Below are 15013 nucleotides of genomic sequence, written 5' to 3' on the forward strand. Positions count from 1 at the left end.
TCTCAGGTTAATCCGGTTTAAACGGGTTTAACATGGTCAGACCCGAATTTTCTCGATTTAAAGCGGATCAACTCTCATTCGATTAAGACTGTAAACCAAAGTCATTTTAAAGTCTGGTTCGCAGTCGATTGCCAGTTCAGTCTGATTCTCACAACACTACTCTTTATACTTAAATAGGAATGAATATATTGTCACTCATCAAATTTACTATTTACTTAATTATTATCAACATACTTAATAATTATTGCACTTTACCACTCAATAACACAATCAATAGTTATAAGTAATATATTTTTATAGGATACTTTCATGAAAGTATAATACCATATTAATTAATTCAAAAGGTCGCACTTGAAAATATGAAATAAAAGTTCCTATGACATTAGTGGTTATGTTATGGGTATTCAAAAGCAAGCCAGGGATATATTTTTCCCTTTGTATTAATATTCTTGATGCCTGGGCTTAACTTTGTCAATAGTTAAGATTGACGTGTGGCTAGTAAAGTTATTTGCTTTTATTATTTCTATCAAATTAATATATAGACAAATCCACGTACAAAATGAGGATGAAACCAGACCGTTACTTGTCTACCTATTGAATCTCCCCACCAGAGAAAAATCGAAGAGTGTGTCATCCCATGTCCTACAAATTGAGCTTTGGTTGAACATTCAGGCTCAGTCTAGTAAGTTTGGGATAAGCCTCACTAGTTTGATTAGGGTCGATTTGGACCAACCAAAGCTCCATTGTCACACAAACTCCATTGTCAAACATCACCATCATAGTTTACATAGACCTTGTTGGACCAAACTGTGATCGAGGAGCCTCTGACCACCAGAGAGTTCCATTGTTACGGGGTATGAGAAGAGTGGAGAGGCACAAGTGAGACACCACGTCTTGAACCAAAACCTTAAGACATTAGTTTCATGAGTTTTTTCCACTTATAAACTCTTTCACTCATCCCCGCATATCCAATGTGGTACTTCACATTTGAATAAACTCAACAATTATTGGGAACAAGTGAGCAATGAAATAGTAGAGAATAACACAAGTGATTTGATAATGAGGTTCGTCTAATTGTGTCTACATCCTCTAAAACATTGAGAGGATATCACTATGAATTATTAGAGACTAAGAATTTGTGTTTAGCTATTGTTATCTTTATTATATTATGTTTACATAACATAAATATATAGTCTTCTACCCCAACACATTTACATCAGCCCAATTCCATAATTTGTATTACTGTTATCTAGAGAATATGAGTCATTACATAACAATCTCTACCTTGACGAATATCATCAATCTCCATCTTCCATCGTTGGGTTGGGGGCGCTTCGTAGTCCAGCAATAGTGAATGTTCAGCAAACTCGGACAATGCTTGAACTTGTTCACGGTAACTAGTTTGGTTAATATATAAGCTGCTTTTTCTGAAGTGTGAACCTTCTACAATAGTATATGTCCACAAGCTACTAAATCTCTGATCTTGTGAAATCTCACATCAATATGTTTGGTCCTAGCATGATACATCTAGTTCTTTGCTAAGAAGATAGCACTCTGACTGTCACAATGCAGCGGGATTTCACATTGCCCAATGCCTAATTCATTTATCATCCCCATAAACCACATGGCTTCCTTAGAAGCTTCACCAGTTGTCATGTACTCCGCTTCAGTTATAGACATAGCAACAACAGACTGAATTGATGATCTCCATATAATTAGTCCACCTGCAAGGGTGATGACAAACCCATTATAGACTTTCTATCATCTAACTCTCCTGCATAGTATGAATCAACATAACCAATAACATAAGGCTTACTTTATTGACTGACAAACATGATACTGAGACTTGTAATCCCCTTCAAATATCTAAAAATTTATTTGACCGCTTCCCAATGTTGCTTCCCTAGTTTAGACATGTACTTGCATACTTGGCTAACTACTTGTGTCAAGTCCATTCTAGTACAAGTCATAACATACAACAAGCAACCCACTACATTAGCATATGGAACATTTGACATATACTTCTTTTCATCATCTGTCTTTGGATGCTGATCTAGGAAAAGTTTAAAGTGATTTGCCAATAAAATGCTTACTACTTTAGTATTGCTCATATCAAATCTCTCTGAAATCTTTTCAATGTAGCTTTTCGGGGAGAGCCATAGTTTTCTAGCCTCTATCCATGTGAATCTTCAACAAAAGAATCTTCCAAGCAACCTCTAAAAATTTCATGTTAAACTTCTTACCTAGCATGACTTTCAGCTTATTGATATCACTCAAATGATTAGCAGCAATTAATATATCATCAACATAAAGTAGCAGAAAAATAAAATAATCATCATCAAGGCTTCTCACATAAATACAATAATCATACTCACATTGCTTGTAACCAAGCTTCAACATATAAGTGTCAAACCGCTCATACCACTATCTAGGAGACTGCTTCAACCTATATAGAGACTTCTTCAACTTGCAAACCAAGTGACTTTGTCCAACTGCACTAAACCCTTCTAGTTGTCTCATTTAAATTTTCTCCTCTAATTCATCATGAAGAAAGGCAGTCTTCACATCCATCTGTTCTAAGTGCATATCTCGGCTGGCTACCAACACAAACACTTCCCTGATAGAAGTACGTCTCACTATTAGGGAGAAAATCTCATTGTAGTCGATTCTCTTCTATTAAGAATACCATTTTGCTATAAGACGAGCCTTGAAATTTTCCCATTCTTTTTATGATACTGCTAGCTTCCTCTTGTATACCAATTTGCATCCAACTACACGCTTGTTTGGGGGCAAAGAGATAAGCTCCCAAGTTTGGTTCTTGTGTAATGACTTCATCTTCTCCATCATGACACCCATCTATTATTCTTTCTCCTGGCTATTTATAACATCTTGAAAGCTACATGGATCTCCTGAACTGATATGGAGAGTAACTGGAGTCATATCCCTCTGGAGGTTTGATAAGACGTCTATCCGTGTCTCTAACAAGTAGATATTCCTGCACTCCTGAACTCTTCACCTCGGAATCATCACGTTCTTGACTTGAACTAGTGCATGGTTCCTTACCTTTATTTACCTGAATTGTTTTATTGCTCACTAGAATCATATTTTATCCCATGGTCTCTCCATTTGGCCTAGGTATTTCTGTCAAAATTGATTGTTTCAGCATGAAATCTTCATCAAGCATTGCATCTCTGCTCATAACCACTTTTCTGAAAACTAGATCCCAGAACTTGAACCCTTTCACACCTTTGATATATCTAATAACGATACACCTCTTTGACTTGAGATCAAATTTAGATAGTGTAACATATTATAATTGTCTGGGTTACCTGCCCATACTTCTTATGCAACTTTACCATCCAATAAAGCCCGTGATGATTTATTGATGACGTAACATGCCATACTAAGTGTCTCTACCCAAAATCATTTAAAAAGTCCAACATTCATTCTCATACATCTGACCCTCTCTGTAAAAGTTCTATTCATTATCTATGCAATACCATTTTGCTGAGCAGTCTCCTTCACTGAAAAATGCCTATGAATACCATGTTCCTCGCAGAATTTTTTAAAGTGTGAGTCTTTGTACTCCATATTATTGTCTGACCTCGAGTATTTGATTTTTCTACTAGTCTAGTTCTTAACCTCTACCTTCCAAACCTTGAACTTGGCAAAGGGAACAATCAGTGTCAAATATTCACTCATCTGCACTATGATTTGATGATATAGATAGTAGATCAACATTATTATTGTAACCAAAGTCATATTTCTGTGTAACTAAAGTCATCATTGGAACAATCCTTTTTGTAATGCCCAATGTGTTTGCATTCATAGCACTCTATTGGTGTTCTACCCCTAGAATTTGGTCTTTCCCTTTGATAGGACCTCATCTGCCTTGTCTCCTCCATACAATTGACTCCCTTTCACATACAGACCATCACATTAAGACCCTTCTCCTGCATTATGTCTTCTTTGAGTGTGAGACAAAAGTGTATATGTGATCTCATCCATTTGATTGAGTCTTTCCTATACGTCAATTTTGTCACCAAGTGTTCATAGGAATTTGGCAAAGAATACAGTAATATTATTCCTTTGTCCTCATCATCAACCTTCACATCAAGTTTCTGCACACTTGACTAAAAATGTTGAGTTGTTATTGCAAATTAGCACCCTCATGCATCTTCAGGCCATAAAGTCTTTGTTTAAAATACAATTTATTTGTTAGAGACTTGGACATGAACTATTTCTCTAATGTCTCCCTTACCTCTTTTGGTGATGTCAAATCCATAACATGATACATCACCTCATTTGATAGATAAAGTCATATGGTTCCCGCAACCTTCTTGTTTAATTCTTCTCAATCCAATTGATCCATACCATCTATCTTATTCTCATGCATCGCCTTTGATAGACCTTGTTGAGCCAACACATCCTTAACCCTCCTTTGCCACAATCCAAAATTATCAGTTCATCAAACTTCCCCACCTCGAATTTGAGTATAAGAGTATAAAGAATTTGGGAACAAGCGAACAATCAAATAGTAAAAGAGTATAAAGAAAAGAGAATAACACAAGAAATTTGGTAACGATGTTCGCCCAATTGTGCCTACATCTCTGGGAGCGTTGAGATGCTACCACTATGTATTGTTAGAGAATAAGAATTTGTGTTAGCTATTATTCTCCTTGTTACATTAGATTTACATAACATAACATAAATATATAGTCATCTACCCCAATTTCTTTACATCAGTCCAAACCCATAACTTATATTACTATTATCTAGAGAATATGAGTCATTTTACAACAGACCTCTTCCTGGGACATAGCGGAAATTGGATCTTGGGCCCTAAGGTAGAAACCAAAATTGAGAACCAATGAGATGAAAGGCCCAAAAACTAAAGCATTAAATGTTGTTGTTGGTGCCAAAGTATTGAAAGATTCACTTTTTCCCTTTATTTTAATGTTTTATTTTGTGCTTATAGTATTAGGTGGATTAAAAAAATAGAAGAAAATTAAAGTGTCTCACATGTTAACAAAGTACACACGTAGAAACCAAGTTTACATTGAATGATGATTATAACAGTTCAGCCAAAAACATAACAGAATCACGTGGTTCGGTCTCCGAACCTATGCTTCGGTTCTTTCTAACTCGTAACATTCGTGTCATGTTTCTATGTTTTATGTTTCCACTTTAAATATCCTATTCTTCACTTTTTCTTCATTTTTTATGTAAAACAAAACAAGACTAAAGTGTTTCTTCTTCTTCTCTTCAACTTCACTTTCAACAAAGTCTCTTACTCCTTTTTTAATTATTCCTCTTTGTAGTGTGTTGTTTGATTTTCAGATTTTCTAGTTTTTGTGTTTTTTCCCAAAAAAGGAAGAATTTTTTGCGATCAATTTTGCTTAATTATGATTTCTGTGACTTGTTTTAGGTTTTCATGTGGTGGGTATCTTCTGGGGTGGTGTTATAAGCTTTGATCCATAGAGAACTGGTATTGATTTTTCTTCTTCTTTTTTTATGTTATTTAATTCTGCTTTATTTGATTCCTTCTCTTTGTTGTGTTTTGTCTATGAGTTTTTTTAGGGAATTTGAAGGGAAAGTAAAGTAAAGTTTTCAGTTTTAGGTGATTTAGTTATCACCTGCTAAGGATTGTGAACGATCATGTTTTATTGTATGTGATGATATATGAATTATCATGAATCAATCGTTTATAATTGTTTGATGAGATAGATTATTAATTATACTAAAATCATAATACCCATCAATTCCATTTTGAAAATAACATTTTTTTGGTACTACCAGAGGTATCCCTCACGTTATAGTAAAGAACTAATCCCTCTTAACAAGTCTCTCTCAGGAATCGGACCCTTGTCCTTTTGATTTTCTGGGGATCTAGCGAGACCTTAAACCACTAGACGAACGCCTTGTTGGTTGAAAATAACTTTTAAAAAGATGTAATTGGACAAGGGAAAAGAAAATCTAATTCAGTTCTATTGTGAGGGGTGATTCTTATATGTAAATCCTCCTTAAATAAGGTGTTCATTCTTTGTGTACAGACAAGTGAAAAGGTTAAGTTTGGTCAATGAAGTCTGCTATGGCTCAAAGCAACTGGGAAGCCGATAAAATGTATGCAACTTATCATATGCTTGTCGTATTTCTTTCTTTATTTCCTTTTTTTGGGTTTGTTTCTGAATTATTAGATCTTGTGAAACATGCCATATTGATGTTTCCTTGGTTTTTATGTTGTGCTTCAGGCTCGATGTTTACATTCATGATTATCTCCTAAAAAGAAAATTACATGCCTCTGCAAAAGCTTTTATGACGGAAGGGAAAGTTGCCACAGATCCAGTTGGTAAGATTGTTGGCTATTCTTCACAATATTGTAACCTGCCCCGCCTCCATTTTATTATGAATTCGGTAATATTTAATGGTTTTAGGGGTTGCTTTGGTAGACATACGGAGAAATGACGAGTTTTGCTTTGTTGGCGTGTTTTCATTTTTTTATTCAATGGTAATAATCTCGGGGTCTTGTATCCATGTTGGATCGAATATGGTCTCATGGTGGCTCTCTCACTTAACTCAGTCCTCCACTCAAGCACCAAACACAAGGATCTGGACTTGTTCTTTGTCCGTGAGCGGGTTATCAATAAAAAACATAATTGTGCGGCATCTTCCAGCTAAAGAACAGGTTGCAGGTTTACTGCTCGAAGAGACAAACTCAGGGTTGCTGATCGGTACAACTTCAGCAACCACCGTGTGAGTTTCAGAGAGGCATGTTAGAGTAGTGTTTTGTATATAAAGTTTAGAAGTAATATCTGTATTGTTGGCACTGTTTGTTTTAAATAGATAACCGGTATTCTCGGTACTGTTATTAGGCGCCTTAGACTTGTGTAATATAGTAGCATGTAAGTACTGTACTGCTGACTCTCTCAGCAACAGTAAATAGTTGAGTTCAGTTTATCGAATATCGCTTCACTCCCACCTCTCTCTCTCTATATATATGACCCTTCTCACTTTCTCTAAGACTGTTCTATAACAAAGTTTCTTCTTTGATTTATAAATAAAGTCGTAATTCAACTTAAATGGACATTTTGTGAACTGTGATATTTGGTCTTTGATAGCAATTGATGCGCCTGGGGGATTTCTTTTTGAGTGGTGGTCTGTATTCTGGGACATATTCATTGCAAGGACAAACGACAAACATTCTGAGCCTGCTGCAGCTTACATTCAGGTTTTCATTTTACGTAACATCCGAATTTTTGTTTTTATTTTCTTATTATTTTTTAGAATATTGGTAGCAAACTGAATCTTAGTTTGCAGACCCAGCAAATGAAGGCCAGGGAACAACTTCAAATACAACAACTGCAACTAATGCAGCAGCGCAGTGCTCAGTTACAACGAAGAGATCCTAATCATGGCGCACTCGGTGGTTCCTTAAATGCTATGAACTCCGAGGGAATGTTGGGTCAGCCGCCAGCAACTGTGTTGGCCATGAAAATGTACGAAGAACGAATGAAGCACTCTCATTCAATGGATTCCGAGGCGTCCCCAGCTCTTATGGATGGCAACAGGATGGCTCTCCTCAAATCAGGAACCAGCAATCAAGGGTATATTTGCTTAGCTTTATAGTTACCGTAGGCTAGAGTATTAACTTGAACATAACATGACGTAGTGGACTGCTGATATTTTCGGTTCTTTTTGCTACTTCAGCCAGTTGGTTCAAGGCAATTCGGGGAATATGCCGACTGCGTTGCAGCAAATTCAGGTGCAGACTCCTTTGACCACTATAACTACTTGGAACATATGCTACTTAGCCATTTTATGTTCCTTCTCTATTTGCTTGAATTCCTCTCATTTTCTACCATGATAAGCAACTTCGTATTTGGATTTTGCAGGACATGAAAGGAGAAGTCGGCTTAGGTGGCATTCCGAAGAGTTTGCCAATGGATACATCAGTCTACCGACAAGCAATTCTACAGTCCAAATCTGGGCTAAGCGGTGCAGGTATTGTTACTTCGCTCATCTTTATTTGCTCAGCCATAATAGATTCAAATGCAAAATAGACTGAAAACAATACTCTAGGCTTCATGAATATGAATAAGGCTACTAAAATTGGTCTCTGGTATTCATTGTTGAATACCAAACATAGTAAAGTGTAAAACTAATTTTAACGACTAATTTTTTTAATTATTTTTAAATAATTCTTCAGGATTAAATCAAGGAGTTACGGGTCTTCCACTAAAAGGGTGGCCTCTAACTGTAAGTTGAATTTTTCTTCAGCAATGCCCTTTTTTCGGTCTAAAATCTGTTCAAATCTGAATGGAATGTAATTTATAACATTTCACAGGGAATTGATCAACTGCGACCTGGTTTGGGTGTACAAGTTCAGAAGCCGAATTTGACACCCCAGAACCAATTTCTTCTGACATCACAACAGCAGCAGGTCTTGGCACAGGCTCAGGCACAAAACAGCCTTGGGAACTCAGCTAATTTTGGTGATATGGATCCACGTAGACTTAGTGGTGTTCCTCGAGGTAGCTTGAGTGCAAAGGACGGCCAGTCCACCAGGAATGAGGGATCTATGTGCTCTCAAGTTCAATCAGGCTCACCTAAGGTTGGACTAGCACTTCAAATATTAGAAAATACCCATTTGGAATGTCAACGTTTGATTTTCATGCGCAATAAGTTAAAAATCAATGGACATCATATATTAGCGATGTATCAGCATTGTTTTGTTTACTGAAGCATGACATAAACCGGTTTTAAGTGGTTATAGGTCTGCGTTGTTCTTGCCTTTCTTGCATTAAAAACCGCTATGTAATGGATTTTCTTTAGATCAATTTTAAATTTGATTTGTAAATGGGTTTCTAGCAGATGAAGATTGCTCAGATGCAACATTCTTCATCTCAGCAGCAGGAGCAAATACAGCAGCAGCAAATGCAGCAGGTTGTACAAATATTTTTTCACACGGTTCTTTTTGTTTTTATTTTCTTGTGGTAACTAGATGAACATGTACTAAATTTTCCATCGTTTTCTGTTTCTCCAAAATAATATTGCTTGCTTAAATTTTCTTATATGCCGGATAAATGAAGAGGGGAAGGATCTGGGATGCATTCATTTGTTAATATATTAACTTAGAGACATTAAGAGAAGCCATTAGATTCTGTTGACGTTGTCAATATTAGTGACGCCCGAGTCTTTGAGGAACATAGTTTTTATTTGTATTCTTTTATATTCTTGTACACCCTTTAACATTAATGATAAGAAGTTTTCTCTCCTTCATCTTTTTCAACAGATTCATTTGCAATGGGATTTTTTTTCTTTTCATTCTCTATTCGGTTTCTAATACTATCTTTGCTTTGTCATCAGAGTAACAGAAAAAGAAAGCAGCCTTCTAATTCCGGAGCGGCAAATAGCACTGGCACTGGAAACACAGTTGGTCCTTCACCTAGTTCACCAGCATCAACTCACACACCTGGGGATGGAATAAATACAGCCAGTAGCATGCAAAATGCTAACACTGTGCAAAAGAGCTCAATGATGTATGGTGCCGATGGTACAGGAGGCCTCGCATCATCTTCAAATGTGCTGGTAAGTTTTATTAATACTTTTATTACTTCATTACCTTTGCTTTTTTTGGATGCTGAATTCATAAGTTGAACTAATCATGTCTTTCTGATTCTGACACTATTGTTTCATTAAGCAGGATGACATGGACCGATTTGGAGATGTTGGTGCTTTATATGACAACGTTGAGTCTTTTTTATCAAATGATGGAGGAGATGGTGGAAATCTCTATGGAACAATAAAGCAAAGTTCCGCTGAACAGCATAAAGATTCTTCAAAAGGTAGCTTTTATGGGTTTGTCTCTCCGGGGTTTGTAATAAGTACCATTAACTAACCACATTTTCCATTTCAGGCTTCACCTTTGCCGAACTTGGATGCATACGAACAAGGAACAGTAAAGTTACTTGCTGTCATTTTTCTTCGGATGGAAAGTTGCTTGCCAGTGCTGGACATGACAAGAAGGTAATTCACATAATAAGGACAGTGGTACATTTGAGGAACTGAACGGGCGAACATGCTATTTTATTTTGTTCTTTTCATCTAGTAATTACCACTCTAAAGAGTTTTCTCTACTGTATATATGCCCATATCAGGCACTAAACTTTTTGGCATTAGTATTGTCGTTGTACTATCAGCTTGTTCCACAGCTGTGCCGTTTGTCATGTATTGTGCTTCACATTAAGGCATCGATATGATATTTTGATTTGGTTGTGGATGTAAAATTGTAAATAATGTTGCGCTCTTTTTCGGGAGGGCTTGGACTGGGGCATTGACCTTCAATCGTGGTTTTAATTTGCTAAAAATGGCTGTGGGCTAATTTTCATATTAGAAATACTAACATTCTTATATTTTTATTTTCATGGGGGGCATGTATTAGGTTGTCCTCTGGAACATGGACAATTTACAGACAGAGAGCACTCCTGAAGAACACAAATCAGTTATAACAGATGTCCGTTTTAGACCAAATTCCTCTCAGTTGGCGACAGCCTCAGTTGATAAATCTGTGCGACTATGGGACGCGGCCAATGTAACAACTTTTCTTACTTCGCCTCGAAATTAGGACTACACATATTTTTCATCATAGTGTTTAAAAATTGCAGCCTAGATTCTAGTTTCTTGATGCTTTTCCTCTGTAGGTTTTGACTATCATTTATCTCTTGTAGTTCTTTATACCATTATGTTAACTCTTCATTTCTTTTATTTTATTTTGCCCCGTAATGCAGCCAAGCTATTGCATGCAAGAATATAGTGGACATAGTTCAGCTGTGATGTCTCTCGATTTCCACCCTAAGAAAACTGATCTTTTCTGTTTCTGTGACAATGACAATGAAATTCGTTATTGGAATATTACTTCATCCTCATGCACCCGTGTATCTAAGGTTGGTATACTGAAAGCATTCTATTCTTTCCTCTATCAATATTTTATGTGTTCTTTGGTGGAAGAGGTTGACCGAAAATTGGATCCCTCTATTTAATCCTGGCAAGAGTAGGGCCTTGAACCGCCTTTGGTGGGTACATGAAAACGGACTCTAATGCTCAAGTCAATATAAGTGTATGCTTTTAGAGAGAGAAATTGGATTAAGAGTAAGTGTATATTCCGTATGGGTGGTTTCCTATGTTTGTAGTGAGGTGGAGTGGTCTGCACTCCAAGATATGTGCTTTCATTATTACTGTAGATTTGGACAACCTCTGCCTTGTGGGAAATATGAATTTGTACTACTCAGGTGGCTCGTAAGAATGCTTTCTTGTGTTCCAGGCGCTGCCTCGACTTGTCTTGTCACTATCATCCTTTTCCCGAGTTAGGTCGGCCTTTCGGGCATGATCGACAGTCGTGTAGACCATATCTTATCTGCTAGGTTGCAGGCCTGGTTCCCAGTGGCCGGCCAATGACGACCGTTCCAGGCACTATGTATCCCTAATTTCTCAATTGATTATTTCAGGGAGGCAACGCACAAGTGAGGTTTCAGCCCAGAGTGGGACGTTTTTTGGCAGCAGCATCTGATAAACTAGTTTCAATTTTTGATGTGGAAACCGATAGACAAATATACTCATTCCAGGTATGTTATATATGCTATACTACATATAAACTAAGGTTAAGTTAATCATTTGGTCCCTGCGTTTCAGCCGATTTTTGAATAGGTCACTATTGTTTAAAAGTTTTCATTCGGTTCCCATACTTCAAAATTTGTTTCTTCCCCTTGGTAGTTAAATCCGGTTTCTTTTGTAGGGTCATCCGGAAATAGTTAATTATATTTGTTGGGACGCAAATGGTGATATCTTGGCCTCTGTGAGTCAGAATTTGGTGAAGGTTTGGTCAATGACTTCAGGAGAATGCATTCAGGAACTTATCTCCACTAACAACCAGTTTCATTCCTGTGTTTTTCATCCAAGTTACTCAACTTTGTTAGTTATTGGTGGGACTTCGGTAAGTTTTTGTATCCATTATGTCATATAACATTCTAAGTTGGTCAAATCAATAAATTGCAACATTACTAATCGATTTCTAAGAGGGTGGGTTTAGCGCAACGGTAAGGTTGTTGTTTAAGGATAATGAGGTCACATGTTCAAATCCTAGAAACAGCCTCTCTGCTTGTGGGGTAAGGCTGTGTTCATTTACCCTCCTCAGATCCTACTATGTGGGAACCTCCTGCATTGGGCCACCCTTTTTACTAGTTGATTTCTAATATCCATCCAAATATTGAAATATAAAAACATTGTAAGAGTACAGGATGAGTTTCAACACAATTAACACAATGGTAAGGTTGCTTGCCTTATGACCCAGAGGTCATCAATTCAAATTATGATAACAACCTCTTCGCTTACAAGGGTAAGGTTTGTATATATTTCCCTTCCCCAGACCCCACTAGATAAGAGCCTCGTACACTGGGCTGCCCTTTTAAAAAATGCTTCATGAGTTTATTATAGTTTTCAAGTCATTTTTATTTCTTCATGTCACATGAATAAGGTTGCACATCTGCTGTCTCATAAGTTGTACCACTGCATGTGCTATCAACTGTGATTGGTCAGAAAAATAGTTAATTATTAATTTTTAACTTAAATACATTTTTTCAACCAATCACAAACTGATGGTACATGCAATGACACAATTTGTGGGACAACAGATGTGCTCCCCTTGAATAAAGGGCTTCTTAATTCAGCTGATTTTTTTTACTAAGATCTTGAATTGATGTTTTAGTAATCTCATGGCTAAACTCACTAAGGATGTCAATGTTGGGGATCAACATTGTAATGTGATAAACAATTTGTTCTTCAAGTTGAGGAACATGGCTGATCTGTCAAAATGTTTTTACTATTTTGCAGTGCTTAGAACTGTGGAACATGGCTGAGAATAAAACGATGACAATTTCGGCGCACGAGAATATAATATCGGCTTTGGCACAGTCTCCTGTCACCGGAATGGTTGCCTCGGCGAGTCATGACAGCTCTGTCAAGTTGTGGAAATAAATTCCAGATTTCAGGTGGCACTATCATATCTCTTATATTCTTTGTTATTAAGCTTTTATTCTGAGTTCATATAGAAGGGTTTTCTCAACTTAATTTGCAATAAATGTATACTTGTTTTTCATACAATTTCTATTATAAATAGAATGAATTCAAGTAAGGTATGTTTTAGATAAGTATGTACTAATTTGTAATGCAGTTTCAGTTATTTTGAAATATAATTCAGGCATGAAATTGAATAAAAGCAGAAGCAGATTTCTTACACAAATTTCATAGGAATAGAGCTATATTTGTAATGCAGTTTTATTTTATAATGTTAAGGTTTATCTTTCTACGAACAAAACGTTGGTATAATAGTGTAAGGTCCTGTTAGATCCCTAGAATAACCAAAAGGTCAATGGTTTAATCCCCGAGAGCGACATTTGTTAGGAGGGGCAATCATGCTTTCCGAAAAAGATCAGTTCCTTACCAAAAGGAGGGGATACCCTACAAAAAAAATTATTTTGTCATGTGAAAAATTACAAGAAAAGACATTTGCTTTGTTTTTTGGGCTGATCATATCTCTTTTATAAAATAATAATTTTGTTGCCAAAATTCTTTCATTGGTTTCTATATCATTAAATCTTTAATTGAATAATATTTTTAATATATTAAAAATTAAATGTGGTAGTAATTTTTTTTCAAGATACAATCTCTTCAAAAGATTTCCTACCATTTGTCATGTAACAATAATATGAACATAATCATGAGAAAATGTTTTTTAACTAGTGACCTTTGGCTCTGGTTTATCATTTATGTTTAATTTATGTTTAATTGTCACTGCCTCTTCAAAAAAGTTATACAAATGAACGATAGATATATATATAAATCTTTACACTAACAATATATGAATATTATACTCTTTATCAATTGTATTGGACCATGTGACTTATTTTCTTATTGTCTTTTTCATTTGAAATTTAAGGAGGTAAATGATAAGTACATAATTGTAATAGTGTAGTTAGTTACTAATAGAACTGTGGAGAGAAATTTAAAATGGGCATTGACTAATTCTACTTTAAATGCCTCACATGTTCCATTATACAAAAAATAGGTTTCATATTGATCTATCTAAGACTTAAACATTTTTCCTATTGAATCTAGGGAAATTAACTCTAAACAGTGCAGTTTAAGAAGCAAAGGAATCGAGTTTTTTATCACCTGAAACAAAGCATTGAATACCTTGTCTGCATTCTTGTTTATTAGAATTAAAGCTTCTGTTCTTGGATGATCTTTCTGAATCTTGCTTGTTCCTCTTCATAAGTTCCTCCATTGTATTCCTCAATGATTCTGCTAACGTCTTTTGAATTTCACCCGCAAGCTCCATCATGTGTTTCTCAATTTTCTCCACTATTCGATGTTCCAGACGCTCTTCTACGTCCTTCAGCGTTCTTTGTGTAGATTCTGACATTTTTCTTCCTAGAAAAGAAGAAGTTCTTGAAACATCGAATTGATATCAACCTTAGATCTTGACAAAAATAATCATTTGTATCTTATATGACTTATTTTCTTTAAAAAATACCATTCTCTTCTTTCAATGTATACACAACTATCTATTTCCCTAAATGACCAAATCTCTAATTTATAAAACTCTTTCAAATATTTTGAAGTGTGGAATCTATTAGGTCTTCATTTACTCAATAATGGACTTCTCCATCTCCATTTCATATTATGAATGATGCCATTTTTATTGGTTGAGGTTTGAAACTTCAAGAATTATATAAAGATAATCTATATATCAACATAATAATGAGAAAATGTATTTTATCATGTGACTTTTAGGTCATGTGTAATTTGTTCCCTAATGTTTGAAAATGTGTTTTTTATATACTATCAAGGTGCACTCATACCAAAAGATAAATATTAATTCTTTCTGAAAAGTTAAGATCGGTGAAAGAGATTTTACTTTTATCAATATATTTTTTCATGAATCCAACAATAATCAAAT

General features: G+C 35.8%; 1 protein-coding gene across 7 annotated transcripts; it reads left to right on the plus strand.

The window, feature by feature from the left end:
• Positions 5259-13253, plus strand: LOC109351664 (transcriptional corepressor LEUNIG_HOMOLOG-like). 7 transcript variants are annotated; one of them, XM_019593208.1, is made up of 19 exons: positions 5259-5320; positions 5429-5488; positions 6054-6123; positions 6252-6349; positions 7119-7228; positions 7318-7604; positions 7708-7762; positions 7893-8001; positions 8207-8256; positions 8345-8611; positions 8869-8943; positions 9367-9588; positions 9701-9845; positions 9917-10026; positions 10442-10591; positions 10788-10943; positions 11505-11621; positions 11792-11989; positions 12886-13253. In XM_019593208.1, the coding sequence occupies exons 3-19, from the start codon at positions 6080-6082 to the stop codon at positions 13027-13029; spliced, it is 2337 nt and encodes a 778-aa protein (XP_019448753.1). In that variant the 5' UTR covers positions 5259-5320; positions 5429-5488; positions 6054-6079; the 3' UTR covers positions 13030-13253. The 7 variants fall into 7 exon arrangements, with proteins under 7 accessions (XP_019448753.1, XP_019448761.1, XP_019448770.1 ...); XM_019593216.1 differs by having other exon boundaries at positions 5268-5285; XM_019593225.1 differs by having other exon boundaries at positions 5271-5320; positions 5429-5494; positions 6060-6123.

Source organism: Lupinus angustifolius, chromosome LG01 (assembly GCF_001865875.1).
Source record: "Lupinus angustifolius cultivar Tanjil chromosome LG01, LupAngTanjil_v1.0, whole genome shotgun sequence".
Lineage (NCBI taxonomy): Eukaryota > Viridiplantae > Streptophyta > Magnoliopsida > Fabales > Fabaceae > Lupinus > Lupinus angustifolius.

Excerpts from the sequence above, each read along its gene's own strand:
- LOC109351664 (XM_019593208.1), top strand. The coding sequence starts at position 6,080 with ATGAAGTCTGCTATGGCTCAAAGCAACTGGGAAGCCGATAAAAT. Across the intron at positions 8,002-8,206 it reads ATCTGGGCTAAGCGGTGCAG|GATTAAATCAAGGAGTTACG; the intron begins GTATTGTTACTT and ends ATAATTCTTCAG. Across the intron at positions 10,592-10,787 it reads GACTATGGGACGCGGCCAAT|CCAAGCTATTGCATGCAAGA; the intron begins GTAACAACTTTT and ends CCCGTAATGCAG.